The following is a 20,314-nucleotide window of genomic DNA, read 5'->3' as shown; positions in this document are numbered from 1 at the left end:
TATAAAAGGCAACTTGCTGCAGTTGCATCACGCGCCTCGTCCCACGCCTGCAGAGCCTCGGCCCTCCCGGCGCCTGCCCAAGCCGCTGGGCATCCTCACCGCCCACGCGCACAACAGTTTCACAATACACTCGCTAGCAGACACTGGTAATCGGTGGTATACAGCTGGTTGAACATCTAATCTACATTGGAATGTCCGTTGAGGAGCGTCCGTTGAGGGTTCTGACGACGAATCAATGTTGTAGTAAAACATCTAGGGCGCGTGGTGGTGAAATCAGGCTGTGAGGTTGAGCTCGGATGTCGGATGCTCACTGGCCATGAGGCACGCCACTCAATGGCTGTAATCGTATCTGAGTGACACCGGTCAGCCAGATCCAGCTCGGGCGCATCTTCACATAGACGTACTTCCTGTAGAATGTTTCCGAATCGGTGGGCACCTGCCAGATGCAATGTCAATATCAATCAACGAACCGCAGGCCGAATAACAGTCCTGGTGTTATGGTCTGAACCATAATACGCACCTCATCAGACTTTGCGCCTCGCTTCTTGCGCCCTTGTTTCTCGAGCTCGCGCCTGCGCTCCCGATCTTCCCTCAGCCACTGCAGAGCGAGCGCATACAGCGTCGGCTTCGGGCCCAGATCTACTGACACAACCTTAGACACTACGTCATGTCTAAGCGGCCAAGGCGTTGGTTGTGACAAAAACGTCCCGAGGTGCATATGCGCGACGTGCGTGGGGAAATCATTCAATCCATCGAAGATGTGAGTTGCATCTACAGTGGCGCTTTTGCTATAAGATCCGCATCTGGCATGGAGAACAGAAGCCTACTTACACAGTACAGTCGCTCCTCTGGTCTCGCTATCGGTTTTGAGGAAGCTGAGCAAGTCATCTCTGACGAGGACGTCGAGATCGACCGTAACCTGTGCACACCGGTACTGTGAGTGACACAGCGCGACAGCATTCTCGACGAGCAACAATACCTCATCCAACAGAAGTACATCCCAATCTGACATCAGCCCCATCACCAGTTGAACTCTGCGCCGCTCGCCGTCCGAAATGCCATGCATATGCCAGTCCAAATCGACATCGAGGATATCAAGCAGTCGATCACGGCGCTCCTTATGACGGTAGCCGCCGACAGAGTTGAGAAAGTCAGACACCACAATGTCTCCTCTGACCACAGGGTTCATCGCCCTTCCGACGGGAGGTGAGTCAGCGAGACGTCAGACAACTGAATCTGTGTTATTGACTGTACGACCGTGACTTACCATTCAGTCCCAAGGAAGGTGACGCCTGGTGGCGAATTCCGGAAGACATCCCTCTCTTTGATGTGGACGTGGGTGCCCTGGCTGAGGATCAGTCGTTTGCCGGCTAGGATCTGCAACAAAGTCGATTTTCCGGCTTCGGGACGTTAAGTGGGAGCAATCATCGCAAGAAGCTGAGTCAATCTTACCTCCGTTGGCTCCCACTAGGATCGTACGCGACCCCTTCGGTAGCTCAATAGATACATCTATGAGAGAAGGAGGGATGGATGGCGAATGGCTGTACGTCAGGCGTTCAATTGATATCTCGTACTGAGGCTCAGCCATGGCGCATATGCTGAGCTGCAAATTCACAGTTCATCGATGCATCTTTGAAGTGTTATGATTCGGTTTGAGGCCACTCACAATACCGAATACAGCCTTGCGGGCCTAGGAAGCCTGTAGCCTATACAATTCAGAATCAATGACGTCGGAGTAGAAGAGCGGTTGTTTGCAACTGTTAGGATCCGAGGCAACCGCCTTCCCTTTCTGGATGCACTGCCACCAGACCTCTGTCAATTTCAACTTGAAGCAGCCGCCGGAGCACTGGCAGACGTGAAACAAGTTCACAGAATGAGTCGCACAAACATCTGCGTTTGAAGTGCGTCAGGAATGCAGAGTGCACAGCTCAAACAGATATAATCGTTCAAATAGCTCGTCAGCAATAGTCACAATGGCAGTTCGATCCGGACTTACGTTCTGTCTCTCGACTCTGATGTCGGAGAGAATGTGCCGCAACGGCCAACACCTAGTGTCGAATAAGTGGACAAATCAAACTCGTGAAGTGTAAGCGGGACGCCGGTTGTGCTGCATCTGCAGTATGTTGACTAGGGCCGTTCGACGACTTAGTAACAGATGCTCTCGGGCTGTCATACTTCTCCAATACTCAAGCTTGTTCTTCGTAGAGGACTTGTAAGCAAGACACGCAGGGTAATTGCACGGCAAACCATGCGTCCCGCGTCATACTCACCAGGCCAGCCTGTAAATTATGGGCAGCGACTATACCAGCAAACGAGCGACAGCAATGCGAGGTGGTACTCTGACATGCTTGAGCTACGCGATGCATAACACAGCATCAGTCGTGTCTATAGCATATCCAGACCCCCTCCAACCCTCGACACGACAGGATCCCCTCAAGCCTGCACTTGAGGCGCGCCGCCTGGCAGACCTCCACCAAGGCCGGCCTTGAGATCCTCGTCATATTGACTCTGCACGCGAGACGAATGAGTGAACAGAAACGCTTTAGGGATCGAACGCACTTTGTCTGAGGACCGGTCGGCCGTTGCGTCGTTCCTAACACCGAACGTCTCCTGATTGACACTGATCTGGATCGCGCGCGTCGTCTGCAGCTGCGGAAGGTTCAGACTGGTGGTGCCCCCGGTGTCTCGCTGCTGCCGCATCTGGCTGCGGTTGTTAAGGAGCACGAACAGGGAATTACTGTACGCCTTGGAGAGAGCGCCGACGGGCGTCATGAAGTACTCGGTATCCTTGAACATATTGTACAGAGTCAATTGGACGATTGCCATGGTAGCTGCACGCGAGGAGATGTCAGCTTCTGTACGTGTTCTACGGCGGACGGGCATGGATTGTCAACTCACCTGTCAAGAGACCGGTTTCAACGACGAGCTGGATGACCTTGTTGACCACGCTATCCGTTTTCTGGAAACCGCTGCGTTTCTTCCATAACTGGAGAGCGGATATCGTCGAATAAATTGCCTGACGGATGTGATTTAGCTAGACTGCACTCACAATGTATGTCATGGAGAGGGTGATGATAATATCACACGCTGCGCTACCTCCAACCCAAATCTACACAAAGGTCAGACAATGGATGCACATCAACGTTAACTCACTCACACCGGAGGCCTTCGCCTCAATAGGGATCGTAGATGACGTACTATTATAGATGAAGCATGTGATTCCCTCCGTGATACCTCCAGCGCATTGTAACAGCGAAACCTACGCACTTGGGTAAGAACAATATCAGAACGTAGCGTGCGATAAGCCCGACTTACACAGACGATGAGCCCTGTGAGGATCTTGGAGGAACTGAGGATGTATATACGCCATGCGTAGAAGCATTGAGTCACGCTAGCGACTACACCGTAGCAATGAGTTGAGTGCGTGACGAGCAACCGCAGACGTACTGATAGCGGACTGAATGCCCAGTTCGAATCCCATGAGGTACGGAGCAATCAAGCCCTCAAAGTTGCCGAAGCTTTCGGCCAGTTGACGGAATGTGTCGTGGGTCAGGAGGACGGTTTGAAGGGCTTCGAAGAAGTACATCCCGTACACAACGAACTTGATGAAGATGTGATCCTTGTAACCCGCCTCATTGTAGAGATCTTTTCGAGGCCCATGAGTCCCACAGAACCGTACAACTGAGCAATGGACTTACATAGCTGGACCGTGAGGACGCCGAACAAGCCCCAGTTCAACTGGGATCCCAGTAGCTACAACCCAAGCATCACGCCGACTCGTGTTGAATGTCAAAAATAAAGTAGAGCACTTGATACACTCACGACCGGCCCTGCACTTTGAGTGACGGATCAGCGAATGATAACATGGACGGGTACGTCATTTCAACACTCACAGCTGCACGATATTTGGAGGTACGTCGCAGTCCGGCATGTAGGTCTTCGATACTCACGTTCCGATTCGGACGTGGTCTCTTAAAGAGCTACTAGGACCCTCACTGGCGCCGCGACAGCCGCACACCTTCGGTTCTGTCTTGGAGACCGGCGAACTACCAGATCATACAAATTCCTAGAGAGAGTTCAGGGTCAAGAGATGCAGCCTCGGTTTTCGCCGCTCGCCAGGGAGCTGTGAGCCTCCGAGTCGGATGTGACTGTCAAGGTAGCGATGGCCGGCCTACCAGTTAATATAGTTTCTGATAGGCTCCCCACCATTTGACCGATTAGTCGCCGGGGCTTGCTGCTTGTAAAACTCGTATCCCATACACTCTTTCGGCGTTTTGTGCAGTGTCACGGTGTTGGCCCCCGAACATTCCGCAATGCCTCAAAGACCGCTATCGACGTGGATGCGTGCCTCCTGTGGGCACCCCTGTCGGTCCCTCTTCTGCCGCAAATTGGGCGGCAAGAGTGAAAAACTGACATGCCTGCCCAATTTGATTAATTGTCGGCGTGGAGTTTACTGCGATGTTTGTACGCCGGCGGGTAGTCTGCACGCCTACCTGGGCGCTCCGTTCCTATACAGTTCTCGGCTTCTCGCTGATGATTGAAAGTGGCTCACTGAGCTTTACGGAGCCTTGCGTTGCGCTGTCGGTGTTGTTGTCAGGCCTTCGTGCCGGCGGGGAGTCGGTCTAACGATCGTCCCAGCTGTCGTTTCCCATATGTGGATCCCGAGCAAGGAGGTTCCATGGCATGCGGCGGTTGCATCCGGCGACAAGGAAGGCGCTCAATGATCGGACGGATCTCGGGGCCCAGGCACGCCAAGCTGATGTGACCGTTAAGTACAAGCGGGCGCTAAAGGTACTATGGGGTGCGCCGCATGAAATGCCTCAGAGGTGTATAGTCTCCCTTATAGGCAGGTGGGGAGGACGGTCGCATGAGACATGTAACTGTAAGCGGTGTGGCATTGGAGGGCGACCGTATTTGCACGGATGGATAACCACGTCGATCCGTTCGGCCCAGCTACCGTGAGCTGTTATACAGAATGACAATTGTACTACTGGCAGCAACCGCTTGTGCGACACAGCCAGGGCGACACCTTCGTATGGAAACCAAAAGTGAGCAGCCTCGCTTCCTGTCACAGAAGTGACATCTCGTGATCCGTGATCTCGGTTATCGGGTCACGGTTAGGCGACGCGCCACATCCGACCACGCCGCGCCGCGCCACACCCCCGACGCGCGTGCTTCGTTGTCTGAATCGTTGTCGCCCATAGCGAGCTCCGCCCTAGCACGTACGAGTTCAGTGCCTAGCACATGTCGAATACACTGAGTACCTGTTCATATGTAAGTGTATCTGTTGTTTGCTACGGGCCTGTGGCACCTACAAGGCAATATTAATGAGCCCGGGCCTCGCGAGTGACGAGCCGTGGTGCAGCCCTTCAATGGTGCGTGAGGCAACTGAAAGTCAGGATACCATATATTAAGAGCCCTATGTTTGTCATAATTCGGTGACTGTACCTTAGAAAATAATCCCCCGCCTACAATCATCCACACGAACTTGACCGGCGGCTAGCGCCCGACGAAGCCGCTCAGTCGGAATCTCGCAGCGGCGTTACTGACTTGCGGGTCGAATACTGCAGTCTGCCAATCAGACTCATTCTCGCGCGCTGCGCTCTTGAATGGGCGTGCTGACTCCATAGACTCGGAGTCTCTGCTTGTGACGAGGTTCAATGGAGACTCACTCGGAGCCATAAGTCCGGGAATTCGACTCGGAGCCTACTAGTAAGGCTCAAACTCGTTTTATAGTGCCAGTGACTAGTCGACTGGACTTGGAGAATCACGACGCCAATTCGGCTGCATTACAGTAAGCACATAGGTAGTGAGGGAAAGTGTGAGATGGAGGATTATCAGCATATGTGGATGCGTGGCAGCGTAGTGATGAATGTAGCGTAGTTCAGAAAGTCGCAGTGATTAAAACTCGATACTACTATGAACATTAGCACGTCTTGCTGAACGAATGATATACTGCAATGGACGTCCAGGATCCCAAGTCAGTACTTCAAGTGAAACTGGACTGTAACTCGGAGCCAATCATCATGACTCACTTACCCGGCGGCCGACGCCCACTTGGTCGCTCGAGAGTCGAAAGCCTTTCTGATGAAGATCTGAAGCTTCATAACTCGCCGCAGTCCGGTAGCTCGAAGTACTTGCAGAAGGTGTTGCAGACGTGGTCGCGCTTGAAGTTGCGGTGTGTATTGGCGAGGTTCCCTTTGCTGAACAATTCGCGGCCAAGGCAGCTACCAGAGTCCAAATGGCATCAGAATATCGGAAGAGACGGCCAAAACAATTCAAACTTACGGATCTGTGATGATCTGCGGATCCGACAATAGAGTATTGCCTCCTAATGAGTATCGTCTCTTTGTGAGCTTGTCTGTGTCTACGAAGAAACAACTTGAAGCGATCATGTCTCCGAGGAGTCGTACCTTGGAAGTCAGCAGTAAAAGCTTGAGTGCTCGTATGCCAATATTGGAAGTGCTGACAGAACGCGAGGAACTCTGCTCGCTTGAAGTTCTGTGGATCCGAGTTGTTCATATCGATGAAGCGATGACGAGCTGTGTTATTGTTCATATACTTTCTCCACTCGCCTTCCACCTCTGAATCGATTAGTTCCTCCACCAGATACACGGCCTTGTCCCTGGGGCGCATGGCACTGTCGGGAACATTTGTAACTGCCAAACCCGTGCGGACGTAACGAAAGCGAGGGATCTCCCAAGGGAATGTTGAGCGGTGCTTGGCCTCGTACGTGTCAATAAACTCGTAGACGGCCCGGAGAAGTGCGTCTGCCCAAAGCGTAGCAAGCACGTCAGTGACAAGCTGCGCAACATGCTCCGTCAGGACTGTGACGTGATCCGAGTCATCTGGCTGGACACTGCTACCAGATGAGATGCTGGTGGCAGTGCTGTTGCGTAGCTGCTTCACTGCAACACGTCCATCAGGCGAGGAGATGCTGGGTTCGAATGGTGATGGGTTGATACGTCCACGTCGCATCGTCTTGAAAGCGCCAGACTGGACTCGGTGGCCAGTGTTGTAGAACATTGTTGCTGCGACAGGTTGAGTCTCGCGCATCCAAGTGAGAAACCCACTGGTGTTGGACGTTGCATGCTCGCTAATGAGATCGTTGTACGACCTAACTGGGCAGTCATAGAACAAAATCGGGACACCAGTTGCACTCACTAGATATTCAGGAATACGTGGTTCAAGATGTGGCAGCAGCATCAGCAAGACAATCACTTTTATCATGGCGACAAACATAAAGACTCACAGAAGCCCAATATCTCCTTAGACTGCGGTTCACGTTGACCAGAAAGAGCCCGCTGAATGCGGACTACAGAAGAATTCGCATCGGGAAGGATGGAGACATCGCGAGAATCATTCAGTGAACCATCAGCGACAGGCGCTCCGAGACGGCGCCGCTTTGCAGCTGACTCCTGTGGCTCCAGCGTACTAGGCCCGGGCGCATGGTCCAGAGTAACAGGCTGCGGCTCGTACTGTAGCATCCTGTCAGGCTAGCGATGAAATGAACATGTTAGTGACCTATTCTGCACAAGAAAGAATCAAATAGATGCAAACCTGCCGATCCGAGGCCTGCGACTCAAATTGCGGGGGCAAGTTATCTCTCTTTCGCTTTTGAAGTGATTTTGCGAGGGGGCGAGGCCGTGGCTGCGGAGGGCGGGATGGAGCCTGAAGGCGGTTGCCTGGTATGGAGAGCGATGGACTCTGACTCAGTCTCTGAGGGCGAGCAGTGATTGAAGCGACTACTAGCTCCGTGACTGGCTATACAAACAAGTTAACTTAAGGGAAAAATCAAATGAGAAGGGGGTCTTCGACGAACCTCGTCCGAGTCACAGTCACCTGGGTCCAGTCCGACATCGGCATCCTCAATGGCAGGTGATAGCTTTGCATGAGTTTTCTTATAGAACTCGGCATCAGAGACGACCTTGCTGTCAATCACAGCCATGACGATGATCTGCTGAGCTACTTTCTTTGGCTTGCCGTTCGCTTGAACACCACCACAGAGATCCCTGATTGGATGGTCGTCGTCATCAACGTCACACTGCCTTGAGTTCAATAACGCCCTGATGTGATCTGGCTGAAGGCGATGACCGCGATACTCCTCGAGCCAAACTCCACTGAAAGCATGGAGGATGAGGTTCGTCAAATTGTGCTTGTTGACGCTGGAGGGTATATACTGCAGTGTCTGGGCGGGCTGTACAACGAGAGATAGGCCGAAAATAGTCAATCATAGGAGACTTGTCAATCAGTGTATGAACATACCATGATTAGACGTGGGTTCGCACGGCCTTTCTCCTTTGTCACTAGCCGGGCACTCAAGACGACGGTATGTTCTGTGTAGCCCGCTGACTGTGCGCGCATTCGAAGCATGTCTCGGGTCTCCCGATATTCACTATGGGCCTCAGGATAACACAAGGCGGAGGGCAAGGGAACAGCAAGAGGGGGCATAATGAAAGGACGTCCTTGCCCAGACGGGCCAGGTGCATGGCCCTGTGGGAAGAGGGGTCGTTGCGATCCAGATGTTTTGCGAGGCGGCGGGACAGGCGGCGGCGGCATTGATACACGTGGGAATTCAAGTTGGTGCGACCGCGATAGCGCAACAGGTTGCACGTTCGACTGGTTTCCTGCTCGCAGAGATGCAGCCTTGGATGACTACAGTATCAGGGCCTAAAAGAATTTTGTAACATACCTCTTTGTGCAGCTGAGACTTGTTTGCGAATCTGATCATGATTCGCCACCGAAACTGGCTGGCCCGATGCTATGTGGTGATATTCATAGAATTTATCAGCCCGTAATCCTGGTGAAGTGAGAGATGGAATTCGGGTACCTTTACTCTGACTCGGAGACTGTGACGTCCGAGTCGAGGTTCTCGGGACAGAAATAGACCCAATCTTGCTGCTGTAGTAGCGATAGCAGTCCGGGCAGACACGAATGACTTGCTTAGTGCTGCTAGTACTCTGTCCTTTCAGATTGACCTTCTTCCTCTGGCTAGAAGGATATTGCCTGTGACAAGCAGCCCTCTCGCATGTAGCCATGGCATCGCCTGCGACATAGGATGAGCCAGGGTTAAAGGACACACTGGCAATGACCCTTGAGCTTGACGAGTCCGACATGGCATGCCGCGGCACCAGCCAGCAGTCCTACGGTAGAGTACATCAGGAAAAACACTTTCGGCGCCAAATGGTTTGGGATTTTTCCCAATTAGCATGAACTGCAATATGAGCGACAAAGAGCTGTTTATGGCTCGCAAAACGCAGTTGAGCAACTCTGCATGCGGTATATCCATGTTAATACGTCCATTCAGCAGTTCTTGACACCATTCAAACTACATATCTGCTTCAGTAGTTACTACAAGCACGTAATAATTGATTGTACGTCTCAACCGTTCACTACGCTCCACAAGCAAATTCGTCTCAAGCTATGGGATTTTGACCACATTCTCAAGCACTGGGAGGAATGTAAATTATTGCACCTCAGTAGAGTACATTGTACCCCAACCCGGAACACTACATGGCAGTACAATACAAGCTGTCATGACATCACACAACTGACAATGACAATGACCGTGACAATGTGTCGAGGAAGAGTCTGACAACCAGAGGTGGGTCGTACATACACTAGATCGTGACGATGGCGGGCAGCCTCCTCGTACGTGTCCCGTCTCGTCCGTCTCTGATCCGTGCTAACGAAGATACCTGCGCAGTGCCCGGTGTTGGTGTCAACTGGTGTGGGTCAAAGTGTGGTGGAGTGGGATGTGCCGTGCATTGCCATGCAGTATGTCTATCGTGTCGTCTTGTGCTCCGAACTGACAGTCTCCCCGCCAGTACATGGCCTTGGCCAGACCGAATTGCACGAGCAGTGGGCAATTGCCCTCTGCCTGGTACGTGCATTGACTCATAACAGTAACAGTAACACCGCCGCCGCCGGCGTAGTGCAGAGCACGGGTACACCCGCGGGTGTCCCGACTCAGAGGTGTACCCGTACCCGTACCCGCCCCGGGTACCAACCCGTGACAGCGGGTACGGGTTTTGCACGGGCGCAGGCGGGTCCGCAGGTTGGTGGGCACGTAGATGTGTAGGCAATTGTGTAGGTGCTCGCGGTTGACGTGTGTTGCGTGCATCCTGGCCCTACCCACCGTCGCGGTCACCGTGTTTGCTCACGCGCCCGGCTCCCGTTCGTCAGCCGTGCTTGTGCGCTGGGTGTTCGCCCTGCGTGCTTGCAGTCGCCGTGCTTGTGGTGCCGGTCCGCACCCTGGGCTTGCCCTATCCGTCTGCTCACTCACTGGTCCGGTTGCCTGTCCGGCCTCCTGCCCGCCCACCGGCTCGCCCGCCTGCTCTCGCGCCCAAGTCCACGGCCTGCAGGCGGCTGACCCGTACCTCCTTGCGACGGCCATAGGCGATATGTGATATGCCACGGTGGGCGTCGTTCCCGGGCTGCACTTACGCAGGTTCCGGCCATGCAACAGCCGTCCAGGGATCGTTACGACTGTCCCGCTGGCCATCAGCAGTGAACCTGTGCATCAGATTTGACCATGCTTACTACCTGAGACCCGACGCGGGCACCGCGCCTGCGTTCGCAGCCTCGCGTGAATGACCTTCTCGTACGGAGTTAGGTCACTGTTTCTGCGAGTGGCCGCTGTCACACATCAGATTAAGTGGGATGCGTACGAGGTCAGTGCATGCGACGTACGTGTCTTGCATTGCCGCTCTGCCGCCTGCATCCACCCGTTCCCCGCGCTCGTATCACGGCCCCTGCATGTCCTGGAAACCGTCTTCTATGTGATGATCGGCGGCGCGACCCCTGCCTACTCGTCCGACTGCCTACTTGCCCACCTCATCGCCCGCTCGCCTGCCCACTCGCCCGCTCGCTCGCCCACTCACCTGCCCGCTCGCCCACCCGTTCGCCCCCCTGCTCGTCCGTCCGCTTGCCCGCCCGCTTTCCTGCCCGCTCACATGCCCGCTCGCATGCCCACTCACGCCCGTTCGTCGGCCATGTCTGCACGCAGGGCATTGGCCCGGCGCGCTCGCGGTCGTCGTATGCGTCGCGCAGCAGACTGGTGCTGCGCAGAGTCGCTGCACCCTGTGCTCGCTATCAGCAAAGCTGCCCACCTGTCTTCGCACTCGCCTTGCCCGCCCTTCGCTTGTGTGCCCGCCGTCCGTTCGTCGGCTGCAAGGTCTCGCGTTCAAGCTTGTTGTGTTCGGGCAGTGGGATGGCACGAGCGCGGGGCGAATGGGCGAGACGGGCGAGACGGGCGAGAGCAAGCGGCTGAGAGAAGCCGAGCATGAGAGGCCCGTGAGAGGACGACGGACGCGCAGGTATTCACGCGGTGCGTCGCTGTTGTTCGAGTTGGTGGCAGCAGCACGGCGGGCGGCGTCTGGCGTGGAATGGAAGGAAAAGTAGTGACATGTAGAGACGTACGATGGCTGCATTGTTGTAGAGGTATTCGAGCCCGCGGTCACCAAGTATGTCGTTCACGTACTTGACGGAGTCGCGCATCGACTGTTCGCTGCTAACGTCGAGCGGTACAACGTGCACGCGGCCCTTTTTCGGACGCCTGGAGCTTGTGCAAGTCTGTGGCGGCTGCGGGGCTGCGGCAGGTGGCTATGATCTCGTTCGAAGGGGAGGCAGCGAGGAGCTGGGTGGTAAGTTCGAGGCCGAGGCGAGCGGATGGGTGAGCGGACGAGCGGATGAACGAACGGACGGACGGACGAGTGAACGAGGGAGCGAATGGGCATGCGAGTGAACGGGCGAGTGGACAGGTAGGCGAGTGAACGCACGGGTAGGCGAGCGGGCGAGCGGTCGGGACACTGGCGAGCTGGCGGGTGAGCGGACATGTGAGTGGGCGGGCACGTACGAATGGGCGAGGTGGGCAAATAGGGAATGGGCGTTAGAGCGGGCGGGCGAGCGGGCGAGTAAACGAATGGGCGATTGAAGGAATGGGCGAGTAAACGGTTGGGCGAGCACAGAAGGACACAGTGCGCACCTTATGGCTTCTGACTCGGAGCGCCGGGCCCTGGCGCTGAGTCTTCACGCTCGTTCTGCTTTCCTTCCTCCCGACTCGCCCTCCCGTTCCACTCACCCTCCCGTTCCACTCACCCTCTCCTTTCTCGTTCCGTGTTTCTATTCGTGTTTGAAGATCAGGAGACGGCGCGGAAGATTCGACACAGACGCAACGGAGGTAGTTGTGGTGGTAGTAGCAATGGTGGGCGTATTGCAAGTCCAAGGAGCTGGTGACTGCGATACCAAGCACACGGACGGGCGTACGAATGAGCGTGAAGGTGGGCAGGTGAGTGAGTCGGGACAGAAGGGTCGAGGTGATGTGAGAACAGGCGGTCAACATGTCGGTTCATAGAGCGGATGGCGGTCGTCGGAACTCGAGACTTGAAGTGTGCAACTAGTTGCACACCATATATGGTAAGTCATCCCACCGGACTTAGTCGCTCACCTTGGCTCTGCAGTACTGCAGCCCCATGGCGTCTCACGCTTAGTCTACCAGTCTGCGCATCCTGCTTGAATACTAGCGCGTCTGTCCACGCATCTGGCTTGCCCGCCCTCTCGCGCCCGCCCGCTCTCGCTCGCCCGCCCGTTCTCTTCTGCCTGCCCTCACCCTACGACTAGCTTGGCCCACCTGCTTGCTCACCCAATCCACGGAACTCTGCCGCGCGACTCAGGTCTCGTACAACGCGCGTACAAGTCTACTGTTGAGCGAGAAGTCCGCGCGAACCGCAAGAAATGCGGGGCGAGAAGGTCGAGAGGTACTCAAGAGGTGCGTTGTGTGGTATTACTATATATGGCTCGCAACTCGTTGCGACCATTTCTAACTGTCCGCAAACTCTGTCCCAGTACCGCGTCCATGGCTCTGGCGACACGCAAGCATGCCGCGCGACCGAGGACATGCACAACGCATGTGCAAATCCAGCGGATAAAGTCGCAAGTGAGGTCGCAAACCCACGGTGAGTGCCCCAGGAACCTGCGTTGATGGTAGCGCCCAACGCGCTCTCGTCCGCCACCACCTCGACCGCTACTTCGACAACCGCGACCGCACGTCGAATGTCAAGACAGTCGTGATGTCCCAACGGGCACGCTAATATGGATCCGAAGCCAGCTAGCTGAACCGTTGCCAGCTCAGCTAGCAGCCCCATTAGGCACATGTGCAGGCGGTACAAGCCCGCCGCCTCCCTCCTCTCCGGGCCCTCAACTTCCGCCTGAAATCCCTCCCATCGACTCTCGCATTTCGCGTCTTGACTCGAGCACTTTCCACCTCGATTCTGGCGGTCTCTACGAACATCCGTAGCTCTGGCGATGCGTAACCCGGGCGCGCAACCTCGGACTTGCACGACGCGCGTGCAAGTCCAGCGCTGAGCAACAAGGCCGCGCAGAAGACGAAGAACGTGGTGCGATGAGGAGACAAGGAGGATAGGAAGAGTCAGAATGAGGAAGGGCGTGAGGAGAGTAGAGAAACTGAGTAGAAGGTCGAAATCTGAAGGTACGCCCTCACTGAACGTTCCCGCCTCGCCGCCTGCGCTCCTAGTGCCCGTGTCCGCGCCCGCAGGCAACCCGACGAGCGCGAAGTCTTTCGCTCACCCTGCTGGCCACGAAGATGGTCTTTCCGCCGTTCGGGATGACTTCAATGTCGCTACGCACGACGACACGGCGGATGCGCAGCGCTGCACGCCTGCCAACGTATGTATGTCTCACTTGCTGCCCTCCCCTCCGCACTCCATTCCACCGTCCATCCAGCGCTGGGCTTGCATCCACACACCCTCACTCTCCCGCACGCTTGCATGACCTTCGCCCCCCGCGTTCCCACACCCCACCGCGCGACCGGCAACCATCGTCGTCTGTGAGCGACAGCCCACGGTGAGCATCTCCGCTGCCAGTTCAACCTCAACAGTGTTCGCTGCCACTCCACAGCCCCGGTCACCCCTGCGCAAGAGCTCCACCCCCGCTCAACCTCGACGACTACAAGCCACAGCACCTCTCGAGCTCCGCGCCGTCAGCCGTCATGATCGACTCAGTGCCGGCCAGCACTGCCTCCCCGACTCTAGCTGGTTCGAGCTCCGGGATACCTCGAACGCGACCGTTTCTTCGAGTGCGGACGGTTCATCTTCCACGAATGCGACTGCCGCCGCCGACCCTGCTGCTGCGATGGACGCATCGTCAACTGCTTCTGCCGATCCCGCGGCCATGACCGACGCTCCGTCGACGGATTCTCCTTCGCCGACCACCGCCTCGGATGTCAGCTCGACGGACGCGAGCGCGCCGCCCCGCATCCTCGCCAACTAGCTCCGGCCACAGAGCCACCGTTTTTGTCTTCACCTCCTCCCGCATCAAGCAAACATCCCTCGCCCTGCCCTTCGCCTTCTCGCCCGCCAGCTCCAGCACCCGTCAGCCCACCCTCGCCCTTGCCTATGCACGCCAGGCGCCGTTGCTCCAGGTCACCCACCACATCGACCTCGACGGCCTTCGTGAGCACTGTCCGCAGCTGCATTAGTGTCTTGTCGCCATCGCTGACTCTCGATACTCCTCCTGTGCGATGTTTTGTCCCTGCACGCTACGTTCTCGCTACAACCTATCCACACTGCAGAACATCCCCGTGACACCTCTGCGGATTTGTTTTCAATCCAAGATACTTCTTGCTTGCCTGGTTCTATTAAATCACTTGCCTACCTCTATCAATACCTCTACACCGCCTTTAATTTGTCTCCATGTGCTTCTGTTGGTTTGTGTTCCGGCATAAGGTTTGCAACTCGTTGCAAATATTTCCAACTATCACTATGACGATTCCAAGTACTATGGGCTGTATCTCTGTCATGAATAGACAACCAATATTCAATATTTGACGACTCTTCAGCATTTGTGATCAAACATTGAAAGAGTGAGAGTTACTGGAGTTTGATACCGTGTGCGCTTGTGGCTGACTCAGACTCTCATGGTTCACTTGTTGGTGCGGCCGCTGTCTCCTTGTCGCCACCTCTCTCACCATGTTGCCACACAATACTAGGTCAAAGGTTGCCGCAGCAAAGGCAAAGGTCACTGTGGCTAGCACAAAAGCCTCTGTCAAGTCGACTCGAAGTACAGCCAAGTCAGCAGCCAGCACACCTAGGCCATCAGGCCACATACAAGATGATGCAAAGGCAACCCCCAACGTGAAGGAGTTGCTGAAGAAACAGTACCCACATCTTTCGGACAAGAGGCTTGATGAGATGCTTTGCAAGCTTGATGATGATGCAGAGGAGGATGGGAAATCTGACTCGGAGGAGGGCCAGCAACAACGTATGTGGTGTCTCAATTCACACTCTGCATTGAAGTGCTACTAGCGCATCCTGTCATAGAGATACAGGACACAAGTGTAGTGTTGGTGGCTGAGGGTACGGAGAATGGGGAGGATTGGGGTGCTGATGATGAAACACTGGCTCCATCTGCAAACAAGGGAAAGAATCGTGAAACTGGTGCGTAAACTACCAACAGGTGAATGAAGAGCTCATTGGCTGTCAGTTCAGTTGCGCCGTATGGCTAAGCCACACAAGAGGAAGGTGATTGAGACCTCTGAGTCCGAGAAGGAGGGTAGCGGCAATAATCATGATGAGGCGAGCATGGAACAGCCTGAGAAGAAGAAGGCTAAGGGTGAGTCTGCACGCAAGTCAGCAGGTCAGAGCTATTCACCTGGTGAGTGTCTGGTTCTACGGAGCACACAGCTCTGCTTTGAAACAGACCTCACAGAGCTTTTGCATTCATCTGAGCCGTCACCCCTGGAGTCACTAATCACAACAAGGGGCACTGGTCGTGTCAAGATGGAGCCGATGTCCCCCATCCATGTCCCGGACGACTCTGACGACGATGGCAGCGAGTACAAGGTGTCGAGTCACGACCGAGAGGAGGACGTTGACGAGCTTGATGGCGACGTGGACATGGATGACGAGGTGAGACTGTGGCTTGGAAGGCGGCGTTTGACTGACGTTTGGCCTAGATCGTTGTCAAGGTCAAGGACAAGCCTCAGCAGAAGAAGAAAGAGAAAGCCCAGAGCAAGGGCAAGCGCAAGGTCGGCCGGCCTAAGAAGGTCATCGACGTCGACAACAATGTGCTCGAGACGATGACGCAGGAGCCGTTGAAGAGCTTCCTGCACCACGCCCAGCAGGAGTTCCGCGTGTACCTCAGCTTGGAGAACGCGTGGCCTCGAGTCATGAAGGACGGTCGTATGGAGAAGACTGAGAAGCCCGTGGAGATCATGAAGATGCTCATGGAGAAGCACGAGAGGTACAAGACCGAAAGGTTCTTGACCGCGTACAACAGGGCGTGGGCAGATGCAGTGACACACGGGAGGATGATCCACTATGTGAGTTGTCACTTCATTTCTCAGCGGTGACATGAGCATCAAGCAGATTGTCAGGTCGCGAAGGTGTCATCTCAACTTCGTCAGGAAGTCAAGCAGAAGGCAAAGCGCGTCGTCGAGAAGAACTTCCTCGCGTTCAAGGTGCCGCAACACGGCTCTGACGGCAAGAAGCTCAGCAGTGCTGCGTACAACGAGAAGACGGCGAGTCACCTCGAGGCTCTCGTGAAGTTCTTGAAGCAGGACTTCGCGTTCCATCACGGCAACTTGGAGATGCCAGATCCGATGGTGGATCCCTCGGTGCGTGTGCGTGCCAATGTCTAGGTACAGCTTACTGATATGTATTAGCTGTGGGTGGCCAACCTGGACGCTCCCTTCCACAACGAGGCTGTGGCTGAAGTCGCAGCTCGTCAGTGGTGGTCTGGAGCTCATCGGGAGGCCATGCGGCCTGAGAACCACGCGCGGTTCGACATTAACAAGCAGCCCCTGTCGAGCAACATGATAGCTCTGGTCTGCTCCGCGGTGAGTATGATACCCTAGGTACTGAAGCCTCTATTCAAGTCATCGTGCATTAGATCATCGTTGCGCTGGACGAGGCTGTCAAGGTGAACATCACCGTCAGCTTCGACGAGAAGACGTACGCCACCGAGTAAGGAACATTATTTGTTTATAGCGCCGGCCTAACTGTGCTTTGTAGGCATGATCGTCTGAAGGTCAGCATCGACAACCTGCGGCGCTGTGCGGACCTGAGTGACCTGTCGAAGTACGACGAGGGCTGTGCTCGGTTCTGCAAGTCGATGGATGAGACGTTGGCGAGCACCATACGGTAAGTACATAGCCTGTTGCTGACGCTGTGCTGACACAACATGGTGCATTTCAGGAGGCTTGCAGGGATCTCGAGCACGAGCGTAGACGACGACGACGAGGCAGCTGAGCCTAGTACCGTCACCCGTGGCATTCCTACGGCTGCAATCTCGCGCATCTCCAAGCTGTGGGCGCCGAAGAACACTGGCACGAAGGCTAGTGACGAGCCAGCGGTGGCAGCCTCGGCAAGCGGGTCAGGCCAGGCTAAAGAGCGTGAAGGGGATGCAGAGGTGTAGGACGTGTGCAGGTGCGTTCACTGACGGTCTGACATGGAACATAATTTCTGAAGCTGAATAGGTCTTGTATTGTGGTGTACGTTTGTCAGGTGGTGGAACTGAAGTGCAGTACGTCTCACTGTGCTCCGTTTTGTGTACAATCATCTTCGTCGAGGTTCTCTACATCATGTACGTTGTATTCGGACTCCTGTCATTCTGTGCCCATGCCTACGCTGTCCTCTCCGCCTCTCTGTAGCTTTTACTGGGCTCAAACACCAGCTGCATTATTAACATCACTCTCATATCCACGAGCTGGTGGTATACCCTGTATAGCTACTTGTTGTGATCATGTATTACTGTATGCACTGGCAATACCGCAATGAACTGTTCGCTCGCATTGTCTACTGAAGTGCATCATGATCCATTTATAACCATGCTATGGGCGCAATATGCACACTTTGAGAGCTCTTGATTAGCAATCTCAACCCCATAATGAGTAGGAATTGGATGTTGGTTTTATCACTTGCAAACCGGTTTATTATTGCTTTTTGAGTGGGGAACCCAATGCTGGACTGCCCTGACAAATGCTGGTTGAAAGTGCACTTCAAGGAATAAATGGAAATAAAAAGCTGATTTTGTCAAACAATGCCTCTTGAGACCGAGGCACTTGTGTTGAGGTTGGTTGGGGTGGTTTGGCTACTTTGGCGCTCTCAAAGCACTCTCTGTCGCTCTTCGGAGGGCCCAAGCGTCTGGGCGGTTTTCCCTGATGTACCAAAGTTAAGACCCGAATGAAAGCGAAGCAGGACTCAATGATGCGGGTGGATGAGCAAGGACTGGCGAGCTGGTCGCGGTCGCAGTAGTGGATGGACCGTTATGGCAATAGGCTGGCAATCCGCAGTCTTTCCCTCAATGCATTTTGCCGACTCAAGATCAGTCAACACGAACTACTTTTCACATCTATAGTGGCAGAATTGCTGGTATAGTTGCGAGTACGTATGAGCTAGTCCAATCCTACTAATCAGAAGAAGTCCAACCCAATCCCATGACTATCGGAATCATCGACGGCCTCCGTGTCAGAGATATCAACAAACAAGTCGGCCTCCGACTCGGCGTCGCTCTGCTCTACTTGCTCTGAGGGAATAACTACATCTCCAATACACTGGCGAGCGAATGGAACATCAAGGTTAGCTGGCATACACATTTCGTAACCAGATTCTTCAGGCGTGTGATGAGCCTGCTGAGTATCGCTTGTTTCGTCAAGCATGTTCTGAAATGCGACATCAGCGGGCATACTGCGCAGACCTGCAAGGATGCGCCGGTAGATGTCCCAGGCAGTGTCAAATTGGGGTTCCGGACGGCCAATAGCCGTCCACACAGCATTGGCACGCAGCGCAAACTCGTCTGGGACAAGCTTGAAGACGGGATCATCCCGAGGGGCATATATAGCCTCTATCTCGTCAAAGAGCTCATCAGAGACAGGTATCTAGTATGTCGCTCAGCTACTATCAAAAGTAACAGAGCAATAGACAAGACGAGCCTTGTAATCGGCCGCATTGAATTTGTGCGGCTTCTGCATCACGAGCATTGGGATACCATTTGGAAGGACCTTCTTGCGGTCTGCACGTCGCTTCGTCCAGTTCTGGAGATGGACCCAGGCATCCGTCTCACGCTGGAGATATGGTATGAAGACGTATCGGAATGTCAACCTTTAACAAGACTTAGGAAGGCCAGCAGTAAGGTCAAGGTGTATCTGGCTTACATCTCGAGCGGATCTCCAATGTCGTACCACCCTTGTTCGACTCCATCATCGATCATCTGCTCGAATCCGGAAATGAATGACCGACGAAACAATGACCAGAAGATCTCAGGTTTGATGTTCCCGTGCTTGCGAAAGAAGCGGTGCTGAATGGAACCAGAGAGCGCAGCATCGAGCCTGTGGCGCAGAGCTGTCTGCGCATAGGCAACTCCGAAGTTTTCTGTACCGGGATCACTCTGAGTTGTGAGCGGAATTCCTAGTGGCCGGTGAATATTAAGTGAACTACGTATGCATGTCGCTATCCGCGGAACCTCATACCTTGTAGTTTGCGCCCAGCATCCAGATGATACCTCGTGATCAGAGTAGGATTCTTGACCGTCCACCACACCCGGCACCAATGCGTAACCCCAGGAAATGGATCGAGCCCAACGTGCCAAAAGAGGCCGTGGCGCTTGAGCTTCTCATGCTGGTCAATACACCACATGTCGTGGACACCCGCTGCAACAAATTGGCGGCGCGTGAACTTGCGAAAGCGCCTCGCCGCAACTGCCTCAGGCTCTGTAAGCCGCAGGTACTCAAGGACGACTGGCCTTCGATTAATTAGTGCTGCGCACCCACAGAACTTGAACTGCATCTGAGAATGGTACTCACTTGGAGACGCGAATCTTCTCATTGTGCCGCAGCACCTTCCGGAGTCGGTCTGCTCCCATGTTTGGGAACTGCTTCTTGATCGCCTGCACATGGGTATGGATGCTTTCGACGGTGTGTCCCTGCTTACAAGTGCTCCGGATGCCCCATGCTTTGCGGCGGCGGCGGATAGTCCACACACTGAAGACCGGGTCCGCGACTCAGGTAGGCTGACGCGAGGCCTAGGGTTGCATAGACTCACGTTATGCCATAGCTCTCCTTGTCGAAGTGATCCATCACATGTGCAGCAATGTCAACGTCGGACATGCCGAGATGCCAGTAAAAATCAAAAACAGGTCGGAGCTCTTCATCTGGCGCTGTTACGAGTAGTAATCAGGGTGAATTGCGAGCCGCAGCGGTGAATGTACAACGTACGGCAAGGAAGGTGCTGGTTGATCTGCTTCGTTGGACCTTGAGCTAAAGTGTCCTTGGGTGGAACAGGCACCGGCGCTGTATGTG

At 54.7% G+C, this 20,314-nt stretch overlaps 6 protein-coding genes across 6 annotated transcripts; 1 reads left to right on the top strand and 5 right to left on the bottom strand.

Annotated features, from left to right (window-relative positions):
- Window positions 1-113: 113 nt before the first annotated feature.
- Window positions 114-1,747, bottom strand: B0H18DRAFT_1004122 (P-loop containing nucleoside triphosphate hydrolase protein). The gene is made up of 9 exons (XM_048028464.1): window positions 1,667-1,747; window positions 1,453-1,603; window positions 1,268-1,400; window positions 980-1,193; window positions 832-919; window positions 521-771; window positions 405-436; window positions 312-349; window positions 114-252 (listed from the first exon to the last, which is right to left on the bottom strand). Exons 2-8 carry the CDS (start codon window positions 1,586-1,588, stop codon window positions 331-333), a joined length of 873 nt encoding a protein of 290 aa, XP_047894159.1. The 5' UTR covers window positions 1,589-1,603; window positions 1,667-1,747; the 3' UTR covers window positions 114-252; window positions 312-330.
- Window positions 1,748-2,237: 490 nt separating this feature from the next.
- Window positions 2,238-3,916, bottom strand: B0H18DRAFT_1004114 (uncharacterized protein). Its single transcript, XM_048028463.1, has 8 exons — window positions 3,699-3,916; window positions 3,448-3,645; window positions 3,316-3,398; window positions 3,158-3,259; window positions 3,050-3,109; window positions 2,899-2,986; window positions 2,560-2,831; window positions 2,238-2,508 (listed from the first exon to the last, which is right to left on the bottom strand). Exons 2-8 carry the CDS (start codon window positions 3,584-3,586, stop codon window positions 2,434-2,436), a joined length of 819 nt encoding a protein of 272 aa, XP_047894158.1. The 5' UTR covers window positions 3,587-3,645; window positions 3,699-3,916; the 3' UTR covers window positions 2,238-2,433.
- Window positions 3,917-5,666: 1,750 nt separating this feature from the next.
- On the bottom strand, window positions 5,667-7,442 carry B0H18DRAFT_1004096 (uncharacterized protein). Its single transcript, XM_048028462.1, has 4 exons — window positions 7,253-7,442; window positions 6,414-7,191; window positions 6,289-6,331; window positions 5,667-6,227 (listed from the first exon to the last, which is right to left on the bottom strand). The coding sequence occupies exons 2-4, from the start codon at window positions 7,054-7,056 to the stop codon at window positions 6,104-6,106; spliced, it is 810 nt and encodes a 269-aa protein (XP_047894157.1). The 5' UTR covers window positions 7,057-7,191; window positions 7,253-7,442; the 3' UTR covers window positions 5,667-6,103.
- Window positions 7,443-11,011: 3,569 nt separating this feature from the next.
- B0H18DRAFT_1004090 (uncharacterized protein) lies at window positions 11,012-12,054 on the bottom strand. The gene has a single exon (XM_048028461.1). The coding sequence runs from the start codon at window positions 11,835-11,837 to the stop codon at window positions 11,475-11,477; it is 363 nt and encodes a 120-aa protein (XP_047894156.1). The 5' UTR covers window positions 11,838-12,054; the 3' UTR covers window positions 11,012-11,474.
- Window positions 12,055-14,987: 2,933 nt separating this feature from the next.
- Window positions 14,988-17,433, top strand: B0H18DRAFT_954453 (uncharacterized protein; the record flags this gene model as incomplete). The annotated part of the gene is made up of 10 exons (XM_048042272.1): window positions 14,988-15,279; window positions 15,339-15,455; window positions 15,502-15,672; window positions 15,718-15,926; window positions 15,974-16,339; window positions 16,394-16,633; window positions 16,682-16,855; window positions 16,909-16,982; window positions 17,031-17,159; window positions 17,214-17,433. The coding sequence occupies 10 exons, from the start codon at window positions 14,988-14,990 to the stop codon at window positions 17,431-17,433; spliced, it is 1,992 nt and encodes a 663-aa protein (XP_047894155.1).
- A 997-nt stretch (window positions 17,434-18,430) lies between these two features.
- On the bottom strand, window positions 18,431-20,173 carry B0H18DRAFT_932617 (uncharacterized protein; the record flags this gene model as incomplete). Its single annotated transcript, XM_048041739.1, has 6 exons — window positions 20,058-20,173; window positions 19,820-19,996; window positions 19,487-19,758; window positions 19,172-19,424; window positions 18,941-19,118; window positions 18,431-18,895 (listed from the first exon to the last, which is right to left on the bottom strand). Exons 1-6 carry the CDS (start codon window positions 20,120-20,122, stop codon window positions 18,431-18,433), a joined length of 1,410 nt encoding a protein of 469 aa, XP_047894154.1. The 5' UTR covers window positions 20,123-20,173.
- Window positions 20,174-20,314: the final 141 nt, after the last annotated feature.

Source organism: Fomitopsis serialis, assembly GCF_022376445.1.
Source record: "Fomitopsis serialis strain Sig1Antser10 chromosome Unknown B0H18scaffold_28, whole genome shotgun sequence".
Classification (NCBI taxonomy): Eukaryota; Fungi; Basidiomycota; class Agaricomycetes; order Polyporales; family Fomitopsidaceae; genus Fomitopsis; species Fomitopsis serialis.
This window is presented reverse-complemented; position numbering and strand designations above follow the sequence as displayed.

What these genes read in the sequence shown, in the direction of transcription:
- B0H18DRAFT_1004122 (XM_048028464.1), bottom strand. Translation starts at nt 1,588, where the DNA reads ATGGCTGAGCCTCAGTACGAGATATCAATTGAACGCCTGACGTACAGC. An exon ending in CCTAGTGGGAGCCAACGGAG is followed by an intron (nt 1,401 to 1,452) that starts GTAAGATTGACT and finishes AACGTCCCGAAG; the next exon opens with CCGGAAAATCGACTTTGTTG. An exon ending in ACCTTCCTTGGGACTGAATG is followed by an intron (nt 1,194 to 1,267) that starts GTAAGTCACGGT and finishes TCCCGTCGGAAG; the next exon opens with GGCGATGAACCCTGTGGTCA.
- B0H18DRAFT_1004114 (XM_048028463.1), bottom strand. Translation starts at nt 3,586, where the DNA reads ATGTACTTCTTCGAAGCCCTTCAAACCGTCCTCCTGACCCACGACACA. An exon ending in GGGCATTCAGTCCGCTATCA is followed by an intron (nt 3,399 to 3,447) that starts GTACGTCTGCGG and finishes GCTACGGTGTAG; the next exon opens with TCGCTAGCGTGACTCAATGC. An exon ending in CCGACCGGTCCTCAGACAAA is followed by an intron (nt 2,509 to 2,559) that starts GTGCGTTCGATC and finishes TCTCGCGTGCAG; the next exon opens with AGTCAATATGACGAGGATCT.
- B0H18DRAFT_1004096 (XM_048028462.1), bottom strand. Translation starts at nt 7,056, where the DNA reads ATGCGCGAGACTCAACCTGTCGCAGCAACAATGTTCTACAACACTGGC. An exon ending in TTTTACTGCTGACTTCCAAG is followed by an intron (nt 6,332 to 6,413) that starts GTACGACTCCTC and finishes GATACTCATTAG; the next exon opens with GAGGCAATACTCTATTGTCG. An exon ending in CCGCAGATCATCACAGATCC is followed by an intron (nt 6,228 to 6,288) that starts GTAAGTTTGAAT and finishes GGACTCTGGTAG; the next exon opens with CTGCCTTGGCCGCGAATTGT.
- B0H18DRAFT_1004090 (XM_048028461.1), bottom strand. Translation starts at nt 11,837, where the DNA reads ATGTCCGCTCACCCGCCAGCTCGCCAGTGTCCCGACCGCTCGCCCGCT.